The sequence below is a fragment of the Triturus cristatus genome, chromosome 4_2 (genome assembly GCF_964204655.1).
Source record: "Triturus cristatus chromosome 4_2, aTriCri1.1, whole genome shotgun sequence".
Taxonomy (NCBI): Eukaryota; Metazoa; Chordata; class Amphibia; order Caudata; family Salamandridae; genus Triturus; species Triturus cristatus.
In genome coordinates this window covers 137,293,357-137,317,763 of record NC_140586.1, presented here as the reverse complement: position 1 = coordinate 137,317,763, position 24,407 = coordinate 137,293,357, and the positions used below count along the sequence as shown (strand labels likewise).

The following is a 24,407-nucleotide window of genomic DNA, read 5'->3' as shown; positions in this document are numbered from 1 at the left end:
CCGGTGTCTGTTCGCTGAAGTTGACATAGTGGTACTTGATTTTCAGATGGAAGTAGGCACTGAGCTTGTTGCAGAGTTCCTGGAGTGGTGTGACGTCCGTGGCTTCATTGGGGGGTTTGGTGAATTGCTGTATTACGTTGAAGAGTTCTTTAGAGTTGGTTGCGTTGGTGTGGATTTTATTTCTGATAAAAGTCCACTTGGTGTCTCTTATGTGCTGGTGGTATTCCTTCAGGGCGTGCCTGTATCTGTTCAGGTCTTCCATTGTTTTCTGGTTTCGCCAGGTTTTCTCAAGGCATCTGCAGTGAACCAGGCGGCTTTCAGGGGGCGTTGTTTGACGGGGTGACGGAGGGATGCGAGCTTGTCGGCGCAACTGGAGATCCAGCGGTGAAGTTCTTTAGCTGCGGAGTTGGCATTGGTCTCGGCGCGCCATGGATCTAGGAGGAGGGCGGTGTTTAGGTGCTCCTCTGTGATGTTGCTCCAGTTCTTACGTGGAGAGCGAGGGACAGGTTTGGGTCGGGAGGTGGTGTTGAAGGTGAAGTGTACGCAGTGGTGGTCCATCCAGAGGGGCTGCGAGGTGTGGCTGAAGTCGATGTTAGTCCCTCCTGCGAGGATGGGGTCAAGGGTGTGCCCATCTCTGTGAGTGGGGGTGGTGACAAGCTGCTTCAGTCCGAAATTGGAGAGGGTGATGGAGTTGGGGTCGCTGTGGTTGTCAAGGTGGAAGTTCAGGTCTCCGAGTAGGATGTAGTCCGTGGAAGTGATGGTGTGGGATGCGACGAGATCGGCAATGATAGCAGCGGACCTGGTGTGAGGTCCGGGGGGGTCTGTATGCGAGGCTGCCTCGTAGCGTGTTCTTGGGGGTGGTCTGGATCTAGAAGTGGAGGTGTTCTGTGTTGGAATGAGGGTCGCTTTGGCTGGAGGTGTAGAGTCGGAAGGAGGTCTTGTGTGCGATGGCAAGCCCTCCTCCTGGGTGGTGGGGGCGGTCCTTGCTCTGGATCCTCTGGATCTTGTATCCATCGGATTGGCGGTGGCGATGTCGGAGCCAAAGGTGGCGTTGGTCCAGGTTTCCGTGAAGAAGGCGATGACTGGCGAGAGGGTGTCGATCAGGTCCCAGATCTCTATGGCATGTCTGTGTAGGGAGCGTACGTTGAGGAGGATGCATGTCAGGGCTCCAGCGGAGCGGGCATCCCGCGAGGCTTCGGCGGTCGGGTAGATGGTGAAGGATCGTCGGCAGTGTCTGCAGGAGAACTGTCCGTGGGTGTTGTTGGGTATGGAACTTTGGCAGTCGGTGTGTCTTCCGGGGTTGAGTGCGAGGAGGGTGGCGTGATCGTATCGGCGAGGTCTCGGAGGTCTAGGGTTCCTGGCGCTGGCCACGGTCAGGCCGCGGATGGCGCAGCGGCTGCCATTAAGTAGGGGGAGGGGCATGCGGCTGGGAGGCGGGAGCAGGGGGGAACGGTGGGAAAAAGACATGCAGGGAAAAACAATGTCTGGGCACAAGTAAGGTCACCAATGTGGGCAGCGACGGTAAAAACAGAACTGAGGCCCAAACTAAGGCACAATATACACAAAGGGCAACAAGACAGAAAGGGGGTAGCAATACAGAGGCAATTAGCAATTAAGGAGCAGAGGCAGTTACCGGCCCAGTGCAGGCTCGAACTCAACCAGGGGGGTCTCACGGTCCGCAGCGCGGCAGAGCACAGCGGAGCTGCTGGGGAGAAGAGCGGGCCTCGGACCAGGGTTGGAGGTCCTGCTCGCGCTCCCCGGCAGCGGCCACCATTAAGTAGGGGGAGGGGCGTGCGGCTGGGCGGCGGGGGCAAAAGTTTTGCTAATAACTTTGCCACTGCACGAAGACTATGCATTAAATTTGGTAAAAGTTTGGAAGATTTCGTTTTATATTAGTATGTCGTGTTTTGTGATAATCCATCAAGGTGGGGGACAAAATAAACGGATAGCAGTAAAATGGCATTTTCTAATAACATTTGCACTGTTTGATGAATCTACATGAGATGTGGCAGGTACTTAGCAAGATACACCCAGAGCAGGTATTTCATATTTAATGCACTGTGAACTACAGTTATAAGCGTTCCACACACAATTTTTCTCCAAACGCATTTTTCAGCCTCGAGTTTGGGAAGTGACGGAAGTTATAAGCCTGAGGCGTTTAAAACATTTTTTGGCACTGTTTGATAAATTGCACAAAATTTGGAAGATATTTGGCATATTTAGGTGTTGTTCTCAATTTCATGCAGGCCCATCAAGGTTGGCTCCTTTACAGGGTTGGGGCAAAGAAGTATTTTGTTTGCTAATAAATTTGGCACCATTTGATGAATGCAAATGAAATGTGGCGGTAATGTAGCTGGATTAGCTTCTGTTCGTATGTCAAGTTTCGACCAGATCTTTTTAAAGTATGGCAAAGATAAACAGAGGGCAATAGAATTTTATTTTCACAAATCACTTTGGTGCTGTGTGAGGAATCTGCATGAAATTTGGCTTGAAAGCAAATTAAGCCCAGTGCAGGAACATCAGGCTTCATGGAGATCAGATAGGGAGCAAAGTTAAGGGGGGGTCAAAAAGCCCTCCAGCCATTCCATCACTTTCTCCGTATAGCCCAATACATGTGCAGCAGGGATTCTCTGCCCACAGGGGTTGGGGGTCACACCTGGTATGCATGGCTAGAGATTGCTCTTATATAGGAATGGGTACATGGCAAGTGAAAGCCATGCAATTTTTTCAGGTTAGTGTTGACTGAACTGTTTATTTAGTGAATATATATATAACAAGTTATTTAGAACAACTGTAGTAATAAACGCACATTCACACATCTCTTACTACAGTGCCAGAGTCAAATGCCAGTTTAGTGCCACAGGTAACCAAATTGACATGAGAAAAACACTTTTCTGCCTTAGAGAGTGCATATTACAATTATGTGATACGTCACCCCCACTGCCATTTATTCCCGAGCTCCAAGGGGGCTCACTCATCAGAAGTGGTAGGTGGTGGGCCAGGGAGGGCGGGCCCCCTCTGTGTCACTGTCACTGTTCAGTGGTTTTTCATTTTGATTCATAACTATTAATGTACTTTAACTGTGTTTAGGTGAATTCAGAGTTTTTTTTAAAGCATAGGTTGTTGTGTTAAAACCAGTCTTTAATCAGAACTACACCACTTTAACTGTATCAGCGGATTAGTGTTTGTTTTTGACAATATACTACATTAAACTTATTTGAAATGATTCCCTTCACTGATGCACACCGTCCTTTAGCCAGAGCCTTTACCAATCCCCCACTGCGCACAGGTGACAGTTTTGTGTGTGTGTGTGCGCGCACGCGCGTGTGCAGGTGTGTATACAGAGAGAGAATATATATGGAGATACAGAGAGTGTTATATGGTATTCATTAATATTGTTGAGTGTGGGACGGGGTTGTGACTCATGGAAAGTGAAGCCTCGAGTGAGTCATAATACCCCTTTCTCCCTCAAAAAATGGTAATAAATAGCATATTATACTGTGCACATACACATTTATTTATTCTATATTTTTTAATTCAGATTTATATAGCGCGAACTCAACTCGAAGGTATTGGAGCGCTTTACATGAGCACCGGTTACATTACACACACATTCATTTTTTTTTGGCAGGCAGGGGGAGATAAAGTGATTTGCCCAGAATCACAGGATGTGGACGCGACCCCGAGGCTCGAACCCTGTTTTCCAGTTCCAAAGTCGGCAGTCTAGCCGTCAGACCACATCCTCTCCCCAATGCTATGGTATGTTTTTTTCCTGTGTAAAAATCTCAAAAACACACAAAGGGGGGCCCAGGAAGATTTTAAGACCAGCGGGAATTCACTCCCTAACCATCGACACTAAACGCAAAACAATCCTGGGGTCTAAGAAAAAAGAGATTACTTGAAACCTAAGATGTCATTAAGTATTCCTTTAATAGGATGAAAACCCTCACCCACCAAAGGTGGCCTGTTTCATCATAGGATTTCTCCTCACACCGCAACAGTGAGCCACTGCGTGGGATACAACTCCCACATTCATTGGGAGCAGCTCTTCAGATGTTTTGCAATGTTACGAGATAACCCTAGGGAGTCAGTTGTGAGATGATAGTGGGAGAGTGAAGAAAGGGCTGGGATACTAAGAGAGATATATAAAGGGCATGATTAAAACTGACTGCAAGATAGAAGTTATGCTTTATTGTTGTCTCTCTGGGTCAGGTTAAAAAAATGAGTGAATACGCAGAGAAGCAATTTTTTTGATGCGATCTGTGAGGCTGCAAAAATTGTTTTCCTGTTCTGTGGCAATAAACTTGAATTCAAACTGTGGTAACAGCTGTGTGAATATGTGTTTATTAGTAGAACTGCCATAAATAACATGTGTTATTGGGCTCAACTTGTTTTCTCCTTGTATAACTCATTTTTGTTTTTGGAGGAGCGACATTTATTTTTGTAGAAGAAGCGAACAGGAGGGGATTATTTAATAGTCATCCTGTATTTCTTATGGACGTCCTTTAAATGTCTGAACAACTTAGCAGCTAATGAATAATTTCTACCGCGTTGAGTAGTACCACAAAAACTGCTCGGGTGTGAAAATTACTACTTTACCTTACTATGGGCCGGATTTGGGTGTGTCGGTGGGCACTCCTTCACAAACGTTATCAATATCCCGTCCGCCTTATTACTAGTGCATTATATCCTAATACACTAGTAATTAGGCAGATGGGATATCTGTCACATTTGTGACGAAGAACCTGCCACTGTATTGTGACTAAGGCCCTATATTTGTCTGAGATGTCAGTCTGTGAATTTGAGCCTTGTTTTTATCCAACAGTCACTTTTCACAATCATAACAGGGCTTCATCCAGAGTTTGGCATAGCAGAATCCATATTGTAAATCGTTAGTGCTTCCATCACCAAACAAGCAGTGTCTATAGATTCAGGGGACTCACTGTATTTACAGTGGCATAACCCTTTCTGACCCATGCCAATGTAAACCTCTGCCCTTCTGCTAAAAAGCCACCAGGTCAGTGACGGCCACTCCACCCTACCATGGGTAAGGTCGAATATGCTACTTACCAATATGCATCTGTTCTTGGCATGTAGGGCTGCTGACATTCATATCTGTGCATAGATCGCCACCTAGTGTTGGGTCCGGATGATTGCACATTGTTGTCCTGGAAGAGTCTTCGAAGTATCACGAGATAGGTGGCTCCTCCCCTGGACTATAGTGCGCATGGGCATCCCCTCCATCCTTAGATTGTTTTTCGCCATTGTGGCATAGATGGAGTGTAATACAGTGAACGATGACCATGCTAACTAGTAATTACTGAATGCTACAGCTGATACAGGTGCCGGGGAGGAGGGTGGGCGATATGAATGTCAGCAGCCCCTCATGCCAAGAACAGATGCATACTGGTAAGTAGCATATTCGGTTCGAGGCATGTGGGCTGCTGAATTCATATCTGTGCATAGATTATGTAGCAGTCCCTCCATTTAGCGGCGGCTTCCCATGCCAGCTGCAGCAGTCTGAAAAAGAGTTTTGAGAACAGCCTGTCCTACAGCTGCCTGCTGTCTTGAGTGTACATCTACACAGTAGTGCTTGGTAAATGTATGTATAGTGGACCATGTGGCTGCTCTACATATCTCCTCTAAAGGAATATTTCCCAGGGAAGCCATGGAGGCCCCTAACTTCCGTGTGGAGTGGGCTCTTGGAGGAATTGTTAGTGTGCGCTTAGCTTTTTCATAGCAAATCTTTATACACTTAACGATCCACCGAGCTATTCCTGCTTTGGAAATGGGGTTGCCCTTGTACTGTGGAGAAAAGGCAACAAACAGTTGTTTTGTTTTCCTGAAATTTTGTGTTCTGTCAATATAGTACAGGAGAGCTCTTTTGATATCAAGTGTGTGGAGCATTCTCTCTGCTACATTCTCAGGATTAGGATAAAACACTGGCAGTTCTATGGATTGGTTCATATGGAACTGCGAAATTACCTTGGGCATGAAAGTAGGGTTGGTGCGTAGTACGACCCTGTTAGCATGAACCTGTAAAAATGGCTCTTGAATGGTTAGTGCCTGAAGTTCACTAACTTTTCTTAGAGAAGTAATGGCAACTAGGAAAGCTACTTTCCATGTTAGAAATTGAATCTCACAAGAGTGTAGAGGTTCAAAAGGTGGTCCCATCAGTCTGGTGAGGACCACATTTAGGTTCCAGACTGGTGAAGGAGGGTGTCTTGGAGGAATCACACGTTTGAGTCCCTCCAAGAAAGCTCTGATGGCAGGCACTTTGAACAGTGAGAGGTGCTGCCTGTTCTGAAGGTAAGCTGCCAGTGCGGTTAAATGTATACGGATGGAATTGTATGCTAGATTGCATCGGTATAAGTGTAATAGATAACAGATAATGTTTTGCGTTGATGCATCCAGTGGATTGATGTCATTATTTTTACAATAAATGACAAATCTTTTTCACTTAGCCGCATAGCAGGCTCTGGTAGTGTGTCTCCGTGCCTCCTTGATGATATTCATACATTCTGGAGGCAAGTTTAGGTAGCCAAATTCTAAGATCTCAGGAGCCAGATCGCCAGGTTCAGCTGTTGCGGATCTGGGTGCTGAATCTCGCCATGGCTCTGCGTTAAAAGCGTGGGTGTTAGCAGCAGTCGTTGATGCGGTACCACGGAGAGTTCCAGAAACGTGGTGTACCATGGTTGGCGTGCCCACGTTGGAGCAACCAGGATGAGCGTCATTGAGTGTTGCCTCAGTTTGCGTGCCACCAGCGGTATTAATGGTGCCGGGGGAAAAGCGTACGCAAATCTGCCTGACCAGTTCATCCATATTGCATTGCCCTGCGACTGTGGATGTGGGAACCTGGCGGCAAAGTTTTGGCATTTTGCGTTTTCCCTTGTGGCGAATAGGTCTATCTCTGGATGACCCCACCGTTGGAAGTATGGTTGGAGTACTGATGGATGTATCTCCCACTCGTGTATTTGGTGGCTGTGTCTGCTGAGCAGATCCGCCATCTGGTTGTCCTTGCCCGGGAGGTGTTCCGCCATGAGGAAGATGTTCCTCTGAATGGCCCACTTTCACATGCTCTGAGCCAGATGAGACAACTGTGGGGAGTGTGTCCCTCCCTGCTTTTGTATGTAGTACATGGCAGTCATGTTGTCCGTCCGGATCAACACGACTTTGTTGCACAAGTGTACTTTGAATGCCTTCATTGCAAGGAAGATTGCCATGAGTTCCAGAAGGTTGATGTGCATCCTCCTTTGTTGTGTCGTCCATAGTCCCTGCACTGTGTAATTGAGTATATGAGCTCCCCATCCCTGGAGAGACGCGTCCGCCGTCAGTATGATTTGTGGGACAGGCTCTCGGTACGGTCAGCCCTTGCAAAGGTTTTGTGGATTCCACCAATGCAGAGAGTTGTATGCCCGACCGCTCACCAACACTAGGTCCTTCAAGTGTCCGTGAGCCTGATTCCACTGACGTGCCAAGCACTCCTGAAGCGGGCGCATATGTAACCTTGCGTGCGGGACTATGAAGATGCAGGAGGCCATCATGCCTATCAACTGCATAAACACTCGTGCCGGTAGTGAGTGTTGAGGTTTGAACTTTGTTATGAGCAACTGCATGCTGTTGATCCTTACTGAATTGGGCTGTGCCTTGGCTGCCAGAGTGTCTATGGTCACGCCTAGGTACTGCTGTACGTGGGTGGGTTGAAGGTGGGACTTTGGATAATTCAGGGAGAAGCCAAGGCTGCGAAGAAGGTGAATGGTGTGGGTTACGTGGTTGGCACACTGCTGGGCCGACCTTCCCTGGATAAGCCAGTCGTCCAGATAAGGATAGACATGTATGTGCTGTCTCCTTAAGTGCGCCGCCACTGTTGCCAGGCACTTGGTGAACACTCTGGGTGCCGTTGTTACTCCGAAAGGGAGGACTTAGAACTGGTAATGTTGGTTGAGAACAGTGAACCTGAGATATTTTCGGTGTGAGGGGTGTATGGGTATATGGAAATACGCATCTTTGAGATCTAGTGTCGCGAGAAAGTCTCCCTGTTTGAGCAACGGCAGCACCTGTTGCAAGGTGAGCATGTGAAAATGCTCTGACAGAATGTAACGGTTTAGAGGTCGTAAGGCCAATATGGGTCTGAGAGACCCGTCCTTTTTGGGGATCAGAAAATACAGTGAGTACACTCCTGATCCCTGTTCTTCTGCTGGCACGAGTTCTATGGCTCCTTTTTGAAGCATACTGAGAACTTCCTGGTGGAATAAGTGCAAGTGCTCTGCGGACATAGGACGGTGTCTTGGTGGTATGTTTGGTGGAGTGGATGTGAGCTCCAGATAATAACCGTACTGGACAATGTCTCTCACCCACCTGTCTGTAGTGATGGACTTCCAGACCGGCAGGAACTCCTGGAGTCTCCCCCCGACAGGTGTTACGTGGTCGGGGGGCAGTGACAAGGCGTCACTGTTTGTTGGTTGCGGAGGACCTGGAGCTGTTGTTTCCTCGGCCTCTGCCCTTGACGTTGTTTCCACGGTATCCACCTCTGTTATTCTTATTATAGGTGGTCTGTGTACCTTGTTTAGTGTAATGCGACTGTTGGGAGTTCTGGCCTCTAGATGGTCCTCTGTTGCTAAAGCGACGAAAGGACCCACTCCTAAACTGCTGTGATTGCAGAGCCCCCATAGACTTTGCAGTCTCTGTATCTTTTTTGATCTTTTCTAGGGTGGTGTCAACTTCGGGGCCAAAAAGGGAGTCAGGGTTGACAGGTTGATTGAGTATCGTTGTCTGTATCTCTGGTTTGAATCCTGAGATTCTCAACCAAGCATGCCTTCTTAACATGACGCTGGTGTTAATAGCCCTAGCTGCAGTGTCCGCTACGTCAAGAGCGCACTTAATGGAAGCGTTGCTTATGAGCTTCCCTTCTGTAATAAGCGACTCTGCTCCTTCCTTAAACTGATCTGGGAGGTGCTGTAGCAGTGTCTCTAGGGTATCATAATGCGCCCTGTCGTATCGAGCCAGAAGTGCCTGAGTGTTGGCAATTCTCCAGATGTTAGCTGCCTGTGCAGCAACTCTTTTTCCCAAAGTTTCCAAGACCTTAGACTCCTTGTCAGGGGGAGGAGCATCACCTGTTGTCTGTGAATTGGCTCTCTTCCGAGCATTGGACACCACCAACGAGTCCAAAGGCAACTGGCCTCTTATGTAGGTAGGGTCCACAGGAGCTGGCCTATATTTTTTGTCAATCCTAGGGTTTAGTACTCTCGCCCTTGTGGTACCCTTAAAAATGTCATTAGCCGGTTTTAGGACCCCCTTCAGCATGGGCAGAGTCTTAAAAGATCTTTCTGAGGTAGAGAAGGTATCCATCAGAAAATCATCCTCAATAGGATCAGTGTGGAGCTGTACATCATGATTTTTAGCTGCTCTCTCAATTAAGGCATTGAAAGCAGCAGTATCCTCAGTAGGAGATGATTTTACCACATATGCCTGTGTGTCTGGAGCAGTATGTGGGTCCCCTGTACCAATATCGTCCATCCAAGGTTGGTTTTGATCTTCAGGGTCAGTGTCCACAGGATAAGTGTCCTCAAAATCACCAGCATCCCCTGCATCCACATCAAATTGTGTGGGTGAGAATGACTGAGGCTCCTGGTCATCATATTGAACATGTTCTACTAGAACTGGTGACGTGGTCCTCTTCTTCTTCAATGGAATTTTGTATGTCTCCATTGATTTCTCTGGCAGTATCTTTCTTTTATATATTGACAGCCTACCAGTCTCCGCATCGATAAACTGCCTCGGCTCCTCATCTCCCTGAGGTACTTCGACAGCTCTCTGTCCCATTGGCATTCCTGTTGGTGCTTCAACAGGTTTCTTCGGGTCGACCCCTTTTTGCGGCTCGAGACCCTTCTTTGCGTCGAACATCTTCGGTCGTACCGCCGGTGGTAGTCCGAATTTTATGTGCGTCGACGCGATGTGAACTGTGCTGACCGTCTTCGGCTGCGGGGGTGCTTTGGCGCCGAGCATGGAAGCCGTGTCGTGGATGCGGAGTAACGACTCCGACACCTTCTTCTTTAGGAAGGGAGACGGTGTTGTTGAGTCGACACGTTCCGTCGATACCCTTTTGGACGTGGTATCTAACCCCGAACCAGACGCCGTGTTCTCGACACGAGGACCGGGATGGGTTGGCCGTCGCGAGGCGCTCTGTATTTTTGTGTCGACGATCCTCGGCGCCGACTTCTTCGGGTCGTCAACCTTGACCTTGGTTGGTGGCGCCGCCTTCGGCTCGACGTCCCCATGAAGTCTCTGTGCGTCGACGGCCTTCTTTTGTTTGTTCGGCTCCGAGGGCTTCGAGGCCTTGTTGCCGATGAGAGACTCTTTCACTTTCGGTTTCGAGGTAGGTGCCTGTGCCTTCAGTTTCGATTTCGTTTGATCGAATGATGGCGCTTTCGATACCGAGGGCTCTTTAGGGTAGTTCATAGCCTTTATGCGGGGCTGTAGAACGAGAGGAATGATCTTGGGTAAGGCCTTGTGGCGATCCCTCGACCTGAGCCTTATCGAGTGCCTCTCTGGGCCCTGTACCGACATGTGGGCCTAGCTCATCTTCTGAGCCATCCTCTTCGGCCCCAAGGGCCTCCTCGTCGTCTCCTACCTCTTCGACGACACCATCTTCCTGTTCGTCTACTATACGCTCGTCTTCGGCATCATAGTCGGATTCTTGCTCCGAAGCCGTATCCGAGAGCTCCCCCCGAACTTCAAGGTCCACGACCTCCTCATCTTCTGTCCCGAAGATGTTGTCCGGGTTCGGCGTTGCTTTCTGCGCCTCGAGCCGAGCTGCTCGACGAATGCGAAGGGTCTTCTTCAATCGAAACCTGGAACATGCCATACAGGTGGCTTCGTCGTGGTTTGGAGATAGGCACTTGTTGCACACCGAGTGCACGTCGAAGCGAGCATACTTAGCGTTGCAAAGAGGGCAACGCTTAAAGGGGCTATTCGATGTCTTTGGTTCCATCGTTGATCTACTCGAGAATGGCCTCAACAAATATGCTTGGCGCCGAACGAAAACAATACCGACGAATGTAAAGGCCTAAATACTCAAAGAGCTAAGATTAGGACATCCGAACCCAATGGTGGAAAAAAACAATCTAATGTTGGAGGGGATGCCCATGCGCACTGTAGTCCAGGGGAGGAGCCACCTATCTCGTGATACTTCGAAGACTCTTCCAGGACAACAATGTGCAATCATCCGGACCCAACACTAGGCGGCGATCTATGCACAGATATGAATTCAGCAGCCCACATGCCTCGAACCAGCATCATTAATTGCATCTGTCTATGACCACGCTGCCCAGACCGTGGCAGGGGAAATTAAAACAGGCCCCCTTGAGCAGGGATAAAAGTCCTAGTGTGTCATGCCCATTGTATTTTGTGTTTATGGACAACATCTCCCACAATGGAAGTTTGTTTTCCCTAAAAACAAAATAAACTGTAGTACTGTGAAGGGGGCCACGGAAGTCTCTTTTATTGTATAGAGATCCACGTCAGGCAGGCATGGGTCTCTAAAGAGCAGTACAACCTTCTACCAAGGTAGCAAAAGTAGGGACCTCTGCCCCTCCGCTGGACGACCGATGGACAAGCCGCCAGGGTCTGGTCACCCTCTGTGGTTCATCAAACTAGATGTTGGGAGGGGGGTATTATTTTATAAACATTTTATAATTGGGCTTTTTTCTACATATGAATGTGAGGCACTAGCGAGTGCAAATATGAGACTCTTGCAAATATGAGAAACTTTAGTTTTTTGGCTGTTTAAGTCCAGGTGTCAGCCTGCTCCCTCTCCTGTTTATGTCTGTTTGATAGTACATATATATCTTGTAGGATATTTCCTAGCAACTTACACACCCGCAGGGTATGCTAAGCCCCAATGCTTGGCATTTCAGGACTGCCAGTCTTACCTTCGGCCTGTCCCGCTGCCGCCTCAGTTTTTGAAGTGGTCATGCTCTTCTTCCGGCGATGCTTCTTTCTCTCCACCATAGGGGAAGGAATTGGCTCTTTAGTGCTGGATGGGCTGGGGGCAGCCTCTGCAGCAGGGCTGGTTTCTACCATGGGACACAAACCAGACATTCAGCACCGTGATTCAAAGGCAAGAAAGAATGTGCTAACTCAAATGAAAGGAATGCCTCTTCAAAATAGTTTTTTTCCGGTTTTAGTCTTACAGTTCCGGGTCTGTGCACTTAGAGATATCTTTCCAGAATCCCAACACTACAAATTCGTCATCCTTCTTATCAAGCCTTTTCTTCCACCAGTTTAGGCGAAAGAAAATCTGGTATATGGCTTAGTATGTCAAAGAAACCCGACTAAGGACAAACATCCCCGACACAACAAAGACTTCTTCTCATGTTCTCCCTAGTTCTACTCAATTCACCATTCACTGCACCCATCTCAAAGCAGCATAGTAGCTGCAGGACAGACAAAGGCTTTGGGTAATGTTCACTAAGAATGACGTAGTCACCTGATGATAGTGAACACTACAGTAAGTGCACCTCCAAGGTGCCTCTTCTCCTGAAATTAGCACTTCTGTGATTACACTGACCCCAGATAAAAGACCTTAAGTAGCGATCTAAGTATAAACATTTTCAGGGTCTTCTACAAAGGTCAATCTTCTCAGATGTTTGACAATCCGACCATGTTCTGTCAGGCACTTCGTCTGTACATTGTTTATGTCCTCTTCTCTGAATGTAAACAATGTCTTTGTAAGCAGGAAGTGAGAAATTATATGAAATGGAGTGATTTCAAGACTTACATTCGATACATTTCAAAACAGTACGGAATACCTTGCTTCTGTATTTTGTAAATTGTGGTTATGGAAATATATGATAAACTTGTCCATTTATATTTATCTATTTGTTGGTTAGCAATAGAAGCTAGGATGTGATTTATATTCTATTGTCAAACTCGTACAGGGATGTACCTGCTTCACTAACTCAGAACCACGCTGCGGCATAGTTCAATCGGTACAGACATCCAGGTACCTTAAGCTGTCCCATGTCATGTCTGAAATCTTCAAACCCTCTTGCCTTTTTACTTAACATTGCTTAACATTTTTAGTAATTGCAGGTGCGATTTTCTTATTATGAATGGTGTACTATATGTATTACAGTAATGGTATGATATAAAAAGCTAGGATCTGCTCCACATGTCACATTACACACCCACACTCTCTCTCTTTCTCTCTCTCTCCGTCTCCATGCCTCCCCGAATTTCCTGGAGTCAGAGCGACCCCCACCCAACTCCGTCAGTTTTATGAGGCAATGCACCTGTATTTGGGTGGCCCGTCCCTACTGGCACACCCTCAGGCCCGTGGCTCCGGGAAGGGCCCCTACTGGTCTTCCGCCAGCGAGCTTGCCCCTGGCACCATTCGGGCCCCTTGGATCAATGGACTAATCTGGACCATCACCGGTTGGACCAAATATCCAGTGCCGACCCCATTGCTGAGATCCTCAGTGCCGGTGGCGCTGTCCTCATTCTTATCCCTGACTCCAACACGGAGCCGGATGGGCATTGTCTGACTCCGGCACCAACAGGAGGCATTCCTTTCAGGCCGGAGCCGTGCCAAATTCCTATGGGCTAGCACTTGGGGATGATTGGAAGGGGCCAGTGGACTCTTATGAATACCAGCCCCAAGATGTCACCAAGGACATTTGATGTGAGGATTTGGCAGATGCCAATAGTCTCCACTTGATCTAGTCTCATCTGTCTGTGTTGTACGTTCCAGTCTAAGTCTGATATGGATTTCGCAAAGTCTTGATGGAGGGCATTCATTTCCACTTTACATTTCTTAATGAGGAGTAGGATATCATCCTAAGTGGCAAGGGCTTAGGTCGCTGAGGCGTCCATCACTGACTTCATCAGTTGGCCATCGAGGAGGTTTTAAATTCTGTCTGATCTCTCTTCCTTCTGCTATTGCATCATATCTTTAATGGACAGAGTCTTGGGTGCCTTTTGTTTGGAGGTGGCCATGGCAGGCTCCCATGTGCATGCAGTAGGAAAGGCTGGTCTAAAATTGTGGCTACACGTTCCAGTCAGATACTATTCATCAATGTTCCTGGAAACAATATTTTTTGGGTAAAGACGGCTTCAGTCCACTCATTTGTTGCCAGCAGTCTCAGCTCCCCCATCAAGTGATCTAGTGGGTGACCACTGTTTCTATCACAGCAATCAGCTCTCACCACCTAGAAGGGGTTTTGATGGCTCCAAAAGTCACAAGCATTCTGAAGCCAGAGGAGTGAGGTCGAACAGGAGAGACCCTTCAATCTCAGTCAAAGTGGGCTATAGGTACACAAGAGGCATACTTCTGGTCTCACCCACAAACACTCTCCAGACACTGAAAGATAGTCCAGGCCCTGGGCTGCTGGCAACTATCCATCGCTGCCCCCCTCACCTTTTATGCCCAGCAGCCAGCCTCATCATGGGCTCATGGAGGAAGAGAGAACAGCTGCTTTGGTTCTCCTCATGTTTTTCACACTAGGTCAAAGAATCTATCCAGGTCATGTAACCTGGTGGGAGAACGAACCACAAGACTCCTCAGCAGCCTTGAACCACACCTTCTCTCATGTCACTCCCTGGGTCATGAGATGAAAGTAGGGAGGCACTACCCCCCGGTTGCTGAACATTTGATGGCTGAGTCCCTAGGCACCGCTGCTTCTAGTTGTTTGTGGTGGGCTCCACTTTTTTCTTGCGTTGATTGTGATGCTGCCTGTAGATCAACTCCTCTATGTCGCAGTCACCATGGCCACTGCCAGGGGCATAAGCCCGACATGCCTCAGATTCAAGCCCCTGCTCTCTGCAGCTCGGGCTCCATGGCACTCAGTAGGCCCCCAGCCAACAGCCACACACGGCAAAGCTAGAATGCATGCTGCTGGGTCCTCTTTTTGGCCACCCTCAGCCTCAAAAGCTGTTCGGATTGTATCATCAAGGGTCCTGTTGTCCAGCCCACCTACTGAAAATTACCTAAGATCAGTCAAATGAAGCTACCTCCAATGTTATGTTTTTACTGCCTATGGAGGAGATTTACTGACTCTTCACATGAGGTTGTAGGCTCAGAAACAATACAAAAATGGTTCTGTATGAGTTGGCAGACCTGTGTGTGAGGCCGTTTTTTGCCTGTTTGTTGGCCTGTCTTATGGTCTGAGGAAGTTTTTATGGTTGATATCCCTGATACTTCCACAAACATTTCTGTGCGTTTCTGGTGCTTCAGAAGTAGAGGCATCTGTGAGGAGCAGCAGCTGTGGTTGCAACTGAGTGGAAGGGTATAGTTTGAAACAAGCGGGGCAGCCACAGGACACTGTTGTTGGGGCCCGTGGGTCTCCATCAGGACCACCTCATGGTGTCCTTGCCAGTGACCAAGTGTTTCGGAGGACTGGCTACCCGGCTGTTCTAATGTTCCTGGCAAAGGCAGTGTTAAAGACTGCGCCCCGTTGTTGCTGTTGTAGTCATGTAGATGTGTAAACTGTTTCCCAATATAACACCCTGGTGACCGTGCGAACAGTCATTGCAGGCTATCACAGCCCTCGCAAACTCCTTGGCCCATGAGGTCCCAAGTTTCAACATGCACATGCAGGAGTACGACCTTCGCACTCCCGGATCAATCAAGAAGATCTTCAGGTACAATCCTGTGTGTTGATCTGCGCTACATGTTGTGGGCTCTGCCAGAGTTAGGGCCCTGCCAGAATTTACGGGCCTGCATACGAACAGTAGACCAGGCGGCTGATATGTGAAGTGTATAAAAACCGGCAGGCAGAGGGCCAAGTATTTGTGCATCTGACCTCTGGAACTCATTGCTTGCAAGAATCCTATGGAAAGAACCAGTGAAACAGAAGATATGCAGAAGCTGAAGTAAAGCAGAGGAGGCCACGGCTAGGGTGCTCGTGCAGCGCCTGGAGTGTTTGCTAGGTTCTGTAGGAGGTTTAGAAGCCAGAAATATACTAATCCTGGCCCCATTCCCTTGAGGAGCTCCTCGTGGCAAAGGTCACAGGTGAGCCCGGGAGGGCAGTGATCGGGGAGGTCCAGAGGGGCGGCGTGGCAAGTGCAGTGAGAACTCCTCAAGTAGCCGGGTAGTCACAGGCAGCTGCAGAACTTTTTGCGGCTTGAAGTCTGCTAGGCTCTGGGGTTCTGACCCACATGAAGTGAGAAAAGTAAGATCTGGAGAACTTATTCCATAACCATGTATACAGCTGTTGAGAACTTTCACTTGCTCCATGGCCAGATGGGAAAACCTCAAAGTCAGAAAGGACTGACATGTCACCTTGGAGTCACGGAATAACATGGATTGTAACATAAGTAAGGCAAGTGCAATGACAACGATTGTACACCTTTGAGATCCCTGAGGACAAGGGGAATAAAATCTAAGCGGCTGAAAAAAAGAGAGAGCGCCTGAATAAAGATTAGCCTAACAGCGATTGTGTAAAATAACTTGTATCCATGTGGGCAGAGAGCAAGAAAGAGACAATCATTGAACTTAGTTAACAGTTGCAGGAAGCTAATAACATCGGAATGTCCAAACAGCAGAGAAAGCCCTCATAATGGATCCTACATTAAAAATAAGGACATCCGATACTTTTATAATATTGATATTCATAAAAGAAAAAAGCAATCGAAGACGCAGCTGCCTCCTCCCCTACAGGGAATGTAGCAGCAGATCTTATATTACAGTGTTTGTCTGGGAACAGTCACCCCAGTAGCCTTGATAGAGTGAAAAATATAACAAGTCAAATGGGTGAGTCAACAAGGGACTATATAATACCAATATTGGGATCAAATAGAAAATTAAATAAATCTAGGTCCAGCAAGACCCTACCACAAAAGAGAACATGCATAGGACTCCAAATATGAGATGCCAAGTCTATAACAGGCCTTGGAGCAAAGCCGGGCCAAAACACTATATATGACATCCTACAAAAAGGAGGAATTTGACTGTGAATCAGTGAGCCAAAGATAAGGAATAGTGCTACAACGCATCCAATATGCCTCCGCCTGACTGATCGTCCACGTCCCTCGCCGCAGCCACATCACCCCCCACCTGAGAGACCTACACTGGCTCCCCGTCGACAAGAGGATCACCTTCAAGCTCCTCACCCATGCACACAAAGCACTCCACAACGCCGGACCAGCCTACCTGAACAGCAGACTCAGCTTCCACACCCCCACCCGCCAGCTCCGCTAGCCTCGCCCTCGCAGCTGTCCCCCGCGTCCAACGAACGACCTCCGGTGGCAGATCCTTCTCCTACCTCACCACCAATACCTGGAACACCCTCCCTATCCACCTACGGCAGACCCAAGACCTACTCGCCTTCAGAAGACTCCTCAAGACCTGGCTCTTCAAGCAGTAGCAGCAGCCCCCCCCCACCCCCTCAGCGCTTTGAGACCATCATGGGTAAGTAGCGCGCTTTACAAGTACAAGATTGATTGCTGGCTCAAATTAATCTTCAGCCAGTTAAACAAGGGCTGTAGTGGGAACCTAAAATATGTATACATGCAGAAGTGGAGCCTTGTAAAATAAGGAATGCAACGAGTGAAAATACAAAAAAAGCTGTCTAAAAACTGAAGGATTACATGAAAAAGGGACAATAAATAGGGAGGACAGAACTGGGGACTTGGTAGTGGGTTCGATTAACCCCCAGGACGAAATCACAGGATGCTCTGCGACAATCGGAACATTAACACCACCTAAGTACACTATAGTTAGTAATAAATCAATATTGGAAGGGCCTTTAGGAGATTGTATTCAGAAGGATAATGGGGAAATGCTGCTCTGCTGTATGCTCTCTGATAAGTTAGAACTATGTACGTCTACAATCACTTCAAGGGTATCCCTTCTCATGATCTCTGTCTGGCAAATACAAATCCATTAAAGGATAGTTGGTATTCTTTATCATGCCTTACTGACTCCTCAACTGAGAATGGGACCTTTTTTAAGGAAGAAGGCATGATTTTCACCGGTAAAGAAACATCCTGGAAAGAAAGCCCACCAAGTCCAATGGAAATAGCACCATCAAAAAAGACCAATTTAAGATCAAAGTTGAGCATCTTTTAACTGAAAATAGGTTCACAAGCTGCTTTCATTGTGCAGAAACGGAAGTTAGGGTAAATATACAAACTGATAAATTGGTACAAACAGCAACCCCTCAAGGAGATAAAAGTGTACAAGTAGAACTAAGTCAAAGTATATCCAAATGCACAGATACTATGCAGCATTTTGGGTTAAAGAGCCCACCTTTTATTATTGAAGCATGCAACAGTGTGGCAAATGAAGAGGATCGGCTGAAAGCTGTTGAAGTAGTTTCACCAAATGGAGCCCTAACAAAAGATGATAATAAAGTAGAAGAACTAGATGACGTTAAAGAGGTATCCTCAAATTTTAAAAACAATAAATGCCAGAGAGGCTTAAGCAAGACAAACAAAAAGAGTAAAAACAATAAGAAAACTTGCAGTAAATGGTGCTTCCTTGTCCTTCAGGATAATATCCTACAAGACCCCGCTGAAGACATAAATGGCTTTTACAAACTGAATGTTGCTACCCCTGAGGGTTTTTGGTATCTGTTTAGGGGTAATCCTAGTGAGATAGTTGTAAATTTAGACAAGCAAGAGAGGATCATAGAAATAAAATCTAACAATTCTAGAGGGTAGAAATACTGAACCAGCCTCGGCTCACAATAACAAGTGGAAAGGCCAAGACTTCAACTCGAATAAACCAAAATATTCAGGGGCTTTGCCAAATCCTGACTAAGTAACCCTGGCAAAAGAATCATTTGCATTGCAAGCTGTGGATATTTTTGGCAACGGGGAATCTAATTAATTTATGAATCGATCTAAAATCCTAACAATCTTTCATTTCATCCCTAAGCTAGCAAATATTGCTTCCAATGATATCACCTGTTCCACCTCCTGCAAAAGCAAAGGAACATGTAGAAATGGTCAATTACTACAATTGAATTTTGGTCAAGAATAATCATTGAGTTAGTTCTTAATTCCATTGATGAGTTAAGATTTTATGGTTTGACTTGTACAAACCCGCTTGTAAGGACAAGGAAATGAGAAGTGGAATTTGCATGGACATACAGCACTGTAAGAACCTATGGAGTAAAAGGGCATGGCCAGGCAATGTGGGCAAAGGTAAAGAGAGATTCGAGCCCCATAACAGCATGGCAGATCCTATAGTGATAATCAAAACAGGATTAGAGATATGTACGAAACCACTGCACAAAGTAGAAACACAGGGAAATCCTAAGGATTGGAATTGAATTGCTTCAGCGATCACCCCAGAGGGGGTTGTTACCGAGCCTCATCGCTCCTGAAAAAAAAAAATAATTCTAATCTCACGGATCATTGCTGGCTTAAAAAGGAACTGGAAATATCTGAAGCATATCTTAAATAAAAACAAAATTAAAGTGGTAGCATTACAAGCAAGCTAGGGGACTAGGATACACTGGTAGAAATCAAAAAATGTCAGGTAAAAACAGTAATCCACGGGAGAGTCATTACAGAATATCTGCGTGGCAGTGTGGTACCGGGTGGTCTGATTGTCACTAATGAGCCCAGAATTTTTTGATTGATGAAGAATTCAGGAAGGACTGGTTGCTCATTGCATGGAAGTGCACACATGATTGGCTGATCCTCATCATAAAAACGGCAAAGAGTTTGTCTGATCCCCTAGTGATTAAAATAAAGGCTATTTAAACAACTTAAAGGCAGGTCTCACCATCACCACCTTTAAGAAGAAACTTGAGGAATCCAACAAAGTAATCTAGGAGTCCAGGGAGTACCCCAGCAAAATATTGTTAAATTAAAAAAAGATCTTAAGAAATGTGCGCATGAGATTACGTCCCAAAATCCTCCTCTAACTTGGATACTTCTTCAAAAAGTAGAACCTCCTCTGACTCTGATAGATACTATCGGGGAGAGGGACGTCAAAGAAGAGAGAGAAGATGGAAACAACGTGGATTTTTTAACCTTAAAGTTCCCCTTTGGTCCACCTCCACACCAGAATGAGAACGCCTGGGGTTGGGCAACAAATTATGGGGTCCCTCCGAACTAGGGAGTACCCATGTATCTGCCTGTAGTGCTAGAGGCACTCTTGTGGTCTGACACCCTGTGATGACCTCTGACTAACATTATTTTAATTGACTTTAGTGTGTTATTTTACCCTAGCCTGAATGTACGATGTCCTGCATATGCCTGTTTTACTTAAAAGTTTCTTTCTTGTAATCTTGCAGTCTTTCAGTGGGAGCTGTCACAGAGTAAGACAGCCTTGCCAAGAACAGAAGGTGTGGGACGTGCATTTGAAAGCATGAGAGGGAGAGAGAGTTGTGGAATGTACTTTTTGGACTCGAAGTGCAGTGATGAACACATGTGCTCGGTGTTGTACATTGAGAGATAAAGTATCTGATGCTATAGGACATTGAGAGATGAAGTATGTGAATCTATAAGCAGATGTGCACAATTGTGCATTGTGTTGTACATTGATGAGAATTATGAAGTTCTTACTATTGGTTTTGACATGGCCTCAAGTCATCCTGAATTCGGACTCTGCCTTCAATCAATCAATCAATCAATACATTTGTAGAGCGCGCTACTCACCCGTGAGGGTCTCAAGGCGCTGAAGGGAGGGGGGGGTGCCGCTATTGCTCGTATAACCAGGTCTTGAGGTGTTTCCTGAATGTGAGATGGTCCTGGGTCAGTCGTAGGTGTGCGGAGAGGGAGTTCCATGTCTTGGCTGCCAGGTAGGAGAACGATCTTCCTCCGGTGGTGGTTCTTCGAATCCGTAGGACGGTGGCGAGGGCGAGGCTGGTGGAGCGGAGCTGGCGTGTGGGGGTGTAGAACGAGAGGCGGTTGTTGAGGTATTCGGGCCCATGTTGTGGAGCGCTTTGTGTGCGTGGGTGAGCAGCCTGAACGTGATCCTCTTGCTGATGGGGAGCCAGTGCAGGTTTCTCAAGTGGGCGGATATGTGGTTGTGGCGAGGGATGTCGAGGATGAGTCGTGCGGAGGCGTTCTGTATGCGCTGAATACATTTCTGAAGTTTGGCTGTGGTTCCTGCGTATAGGGCGTTCCTGTAGTCCAGTCGGCTGGTGACGAGGGCCTGGGTGACCGTCTTTCTGGTTTCGGTGGGGATCCACCGGAAGATCTTTCGGAGCATGCGCAGGGTGTTGAAACATGAGGACGAGACTGCGTTGACTTGCTTGGTCATCGTGAGGGAGGAGTCCAGGATGAATCCCAGGTTGCGTGCGTGGTCCGTGGGTGTCGGTGCGGTGCCCAGCGTCGTGGGCCACCAGGAGTCGTCCCAGGCGGATGGGGATTGTTCGAGGATGAGGACCTCCGTCTTGTCCGAGTTGAGCTTCAGACGGCTGTGCTTCATCCAGTCTGCAACATCTTTCATTCCGTCCTGGAGGTTGGTTTTGGCTTTGGATGGGTCTTTGGTGAGGGAGAGTATCAGTTGGGTATCGTCGGCGTAGGAGATGATGTTGATGTTTTGTTTGCGTGCGATGGTGGCGAGGGGGCTCATTCAGATATTGAAGAGGGTTGGGCCTTGGGGTACGCCGCAGATGATCTTGGTGGCCGCGGAGCGGAAGCGAGGGAGACGGACTCTCTGGGTTCTGTCGGAGAGGAACGATGTGATCCAGTCCAGGGCCTTTCCTTGGATCCCAGTGTTGTAGAGGCGGGTTATTAGGGTGCGGTGGCAGACGGTATCAAAGGCTGCCGAGAGGTCCAGGAGGATGAGAGCGGCTGTCTTTCCGTTGTCCATCAGGGTCCTGATGTCATCAGTGGCTGCGATGAGGGCGGTCTCGGTGCTGTGGTTGGCTCGAAATCCAGACTGGGATGGGTTGAGCGAGTTGTTTGCTTCGAGGAATGCAGTCAGCTGTTTATTGACGGTCTTCTCGATGACTTTAGCCGGGAAGGGGAGAAGAGAGATGGGGCGGAAGTTCTTGAGGTCTTTGGGGTCCGCTGTGGGTTTCTTCAGAAGGGTGTTGATTTCTGCGTGTTTCCAGCTTTCAGGGAAGGTGGCTGACGTGAAGGAGCTGTTTATGACGTTCCGGAGGTGGGGTGCGATGATGGTGTCGGCTTTGTTGAAGATATGATGAGGGCATGGGTCAGAGGGGGAGCCAGAGTGGATGGTGTTCATGACGTGGGTGGTGTCTTCAGTGCTGATGGGGGTCCATGCGCTGAGGGTGGTGGTGGGGGTCGTTGGTTTGTGGCTGGAGGCGGAGTCTGGGGTCCGAAGCTGTCGTGTATATCTGCGATCTTGCGGTGGAAGAATGTGGCGAGGGAATTGCAGAGGTCATGCGACGGTGTGATGTCGTTGTTGCTGGCGCTGGGGTTGGAGAGCTCTTTGACGATGCTGAAGAGTTCCTTGCTGTTGTGGGTGTTGTTGTCCAGCCGCTCTTTGAACGATGTCCTTTTGGTGGTGCGGATCATCTGGTGGTATTCGCGGGTGGCGCTCTTGAGGGCTGTCATGTTTTCTGATGTCCGTTTGTGGCGCCAAGCTTTTTCGAGGGTTCGGCATGATTTCTTTGCGACTTTGAGGGCGTCTGTGAACCATGAGGTTTTTCTGTTGCCAGTCTTGCCAGGGGGTTTCTTCAGTGGAGCGAGGTCGTCGGCGCAGTTGGTGATCCACTGTGCGAGATTGTGTGCTACGTCGTTGGTGTCAGGGGTGTCGACAGGTGGGTTCTGGCTCAGCGATGTGGTCAGCTGGTCTGTGGTGACTTTGCTACAGCATCTGCGGGGGATCTGTAGCGTGTGGTGGTGGGATGTAGTCTTCTTGAAGGTGAAGTGGATGCAGCTGTGTTCGGTCCAGTGTAGTCTGGTGGAGTGGCTGAAGGAGACGTGGTTGCTGGCGAAGAAGATGGGGTCGAGCGTGTGGCCAGCGAGGTGGGTGATTAACACAACAAGCGTACTGCCAATGCTGCACTGGATTTAAAGAAGATGCTTTTGACCATGGACTGAACAAAACAGTTCCACTATAAACCACTTTTTCCGTTTGATTTTAATCAATAATTGAATTCAGTGCTACATTAACTCATTATTTAGCACGGTTTCATTTCGACAAGTAGAACAAATTCGACAAAATAGTAGAAAAAATACATCGTTAATATTTACATTACATAGACATATGCACACGACACTACCACTGACATACAAAAATCAATCAAACCACACATACACACTACTCAATCATCCTGTGAGACACTTCAAACAAATATTCAATGACAATTTGGAATGACAATTTTGAAAAGGAGGTTATCAAAAAATGGTTTGCAACAGAATAGTAGTAGTTGAAAGTCATTGAATTAGATTGTTAAATGTACGATTAGCCCAAAACGAAGAGGTCTACGCGTTTCGAATCCCTCAAGTTGTGGGGATTCTCATCAGGACCAAACGCTCTCTGTCAACCAATGACAACCAAAGAGAGACTTGAAAATATTGAGAATCGACCTTTCAAAAAAACTTGTCAGCCTAACGTAGTGTAATCGTCATGTATCTCTCTGCCGGCGGGAGGGGTTAAGTACGTCCGGAAAAAGTCTCGGCTATTTCAGATGATGATGTGTTCTAACTTCGGAAGGAGCTCAGTTGTGGTCTTCCGGTATGATTGGTAAAGTTTTACGGGGAACCCTCAGTCCATGCGTGTTGCGCCATTGCAGGTATTGTTCCAGCGAGGTGGGTGGGCGTGTCCACCAGTTGCTTGAGTCCGAGGTTGTCGAGCAGGGTGGTGGTGTTGTTGTCGTTGCCTTGCTTCAGCTTTTTCTGCATGCACAACAGCGCTTGCCAGTTGTTTGCGTTAATCACGTTCAAGGACTTTTTGGTTTTGTAAGAGATTGTTTAATGTACTTTCGTGAGCTTCGTCAAGATAAAGGCTGGTACAAGCGAGGGAACGTGAGAACTCCTTCCTGCCATGGAATGCTTGCCTGGAAGTTGGCCAGTTTCAGGAGGGTTCCTGGCGTGGAGGGAAAACTCTTGAACCTTCTAGTGTGTGTTTTGTGATTATAAAGCTGAGGGTTGTTGACTTAGAAACCAGGAGTTAGGAATCCGAACGGGGACGGATGCGTCTACTTCGGAGCGGGGGACCATGGTTGCTGAAGCTCTCAACCACGGCTGTTTAACTTCCCCAGTCAGGAGTGGGCTGAGATGCAGCGTTTGCACCAGGTGAAGTATTGAGTTTTGACTAGTGCCATTGTGATGCGTGGTTCCAGTGGCTGTGGTCATTTGAAGTGTTGAGTTTTGGTTATTGCCATTGTGATGTTTGGCCAGTGGCTCTGATCATTTGATGTGTTTTCTTTGTGATGTGTGAGTTGAGTTGAGGTGCACATCCAAAGTAATCATTTGATGTATATATATCTTTCTGATCTCTTGTAGGACGTCCTAGTATATTTGCTTGAGTCTTA

General features: G+C 47.5%; 1 protein-coding gene across 7 annotated transcripts in view; it reads right to left on the bottom strand.

Annotated features, from left to right (window-relative positions):
- AGAP2 (ArfGAP with GTPase domain, ankyrin repeat and PH domain 2) overlaps positions 1-24,407 on the bottom strand; it is an 897,926-nt gene that overhangs the window by 137,038 nt on the left and 736,481 nt on the right. For 5 of the 7 annotated variants that reach the window (XM_085600818.1, XM_085600812.1, XM_085600813.1 and 2 more), the window contains exon 12: positions 11,931-12,074. The exons of the other annotated variants lie outside the window; for them this stretch is intronic. In XM_085600818.1, coding sequence (XP_085456944.1) covers positions 11,931-12,074 — 144 coding nt within the window. The remainder of the gene's footprint in view (positions 1-11,930; positions 12,075-24,407) is intronic. 7 annotated transcript variants of the gene reach the window in all.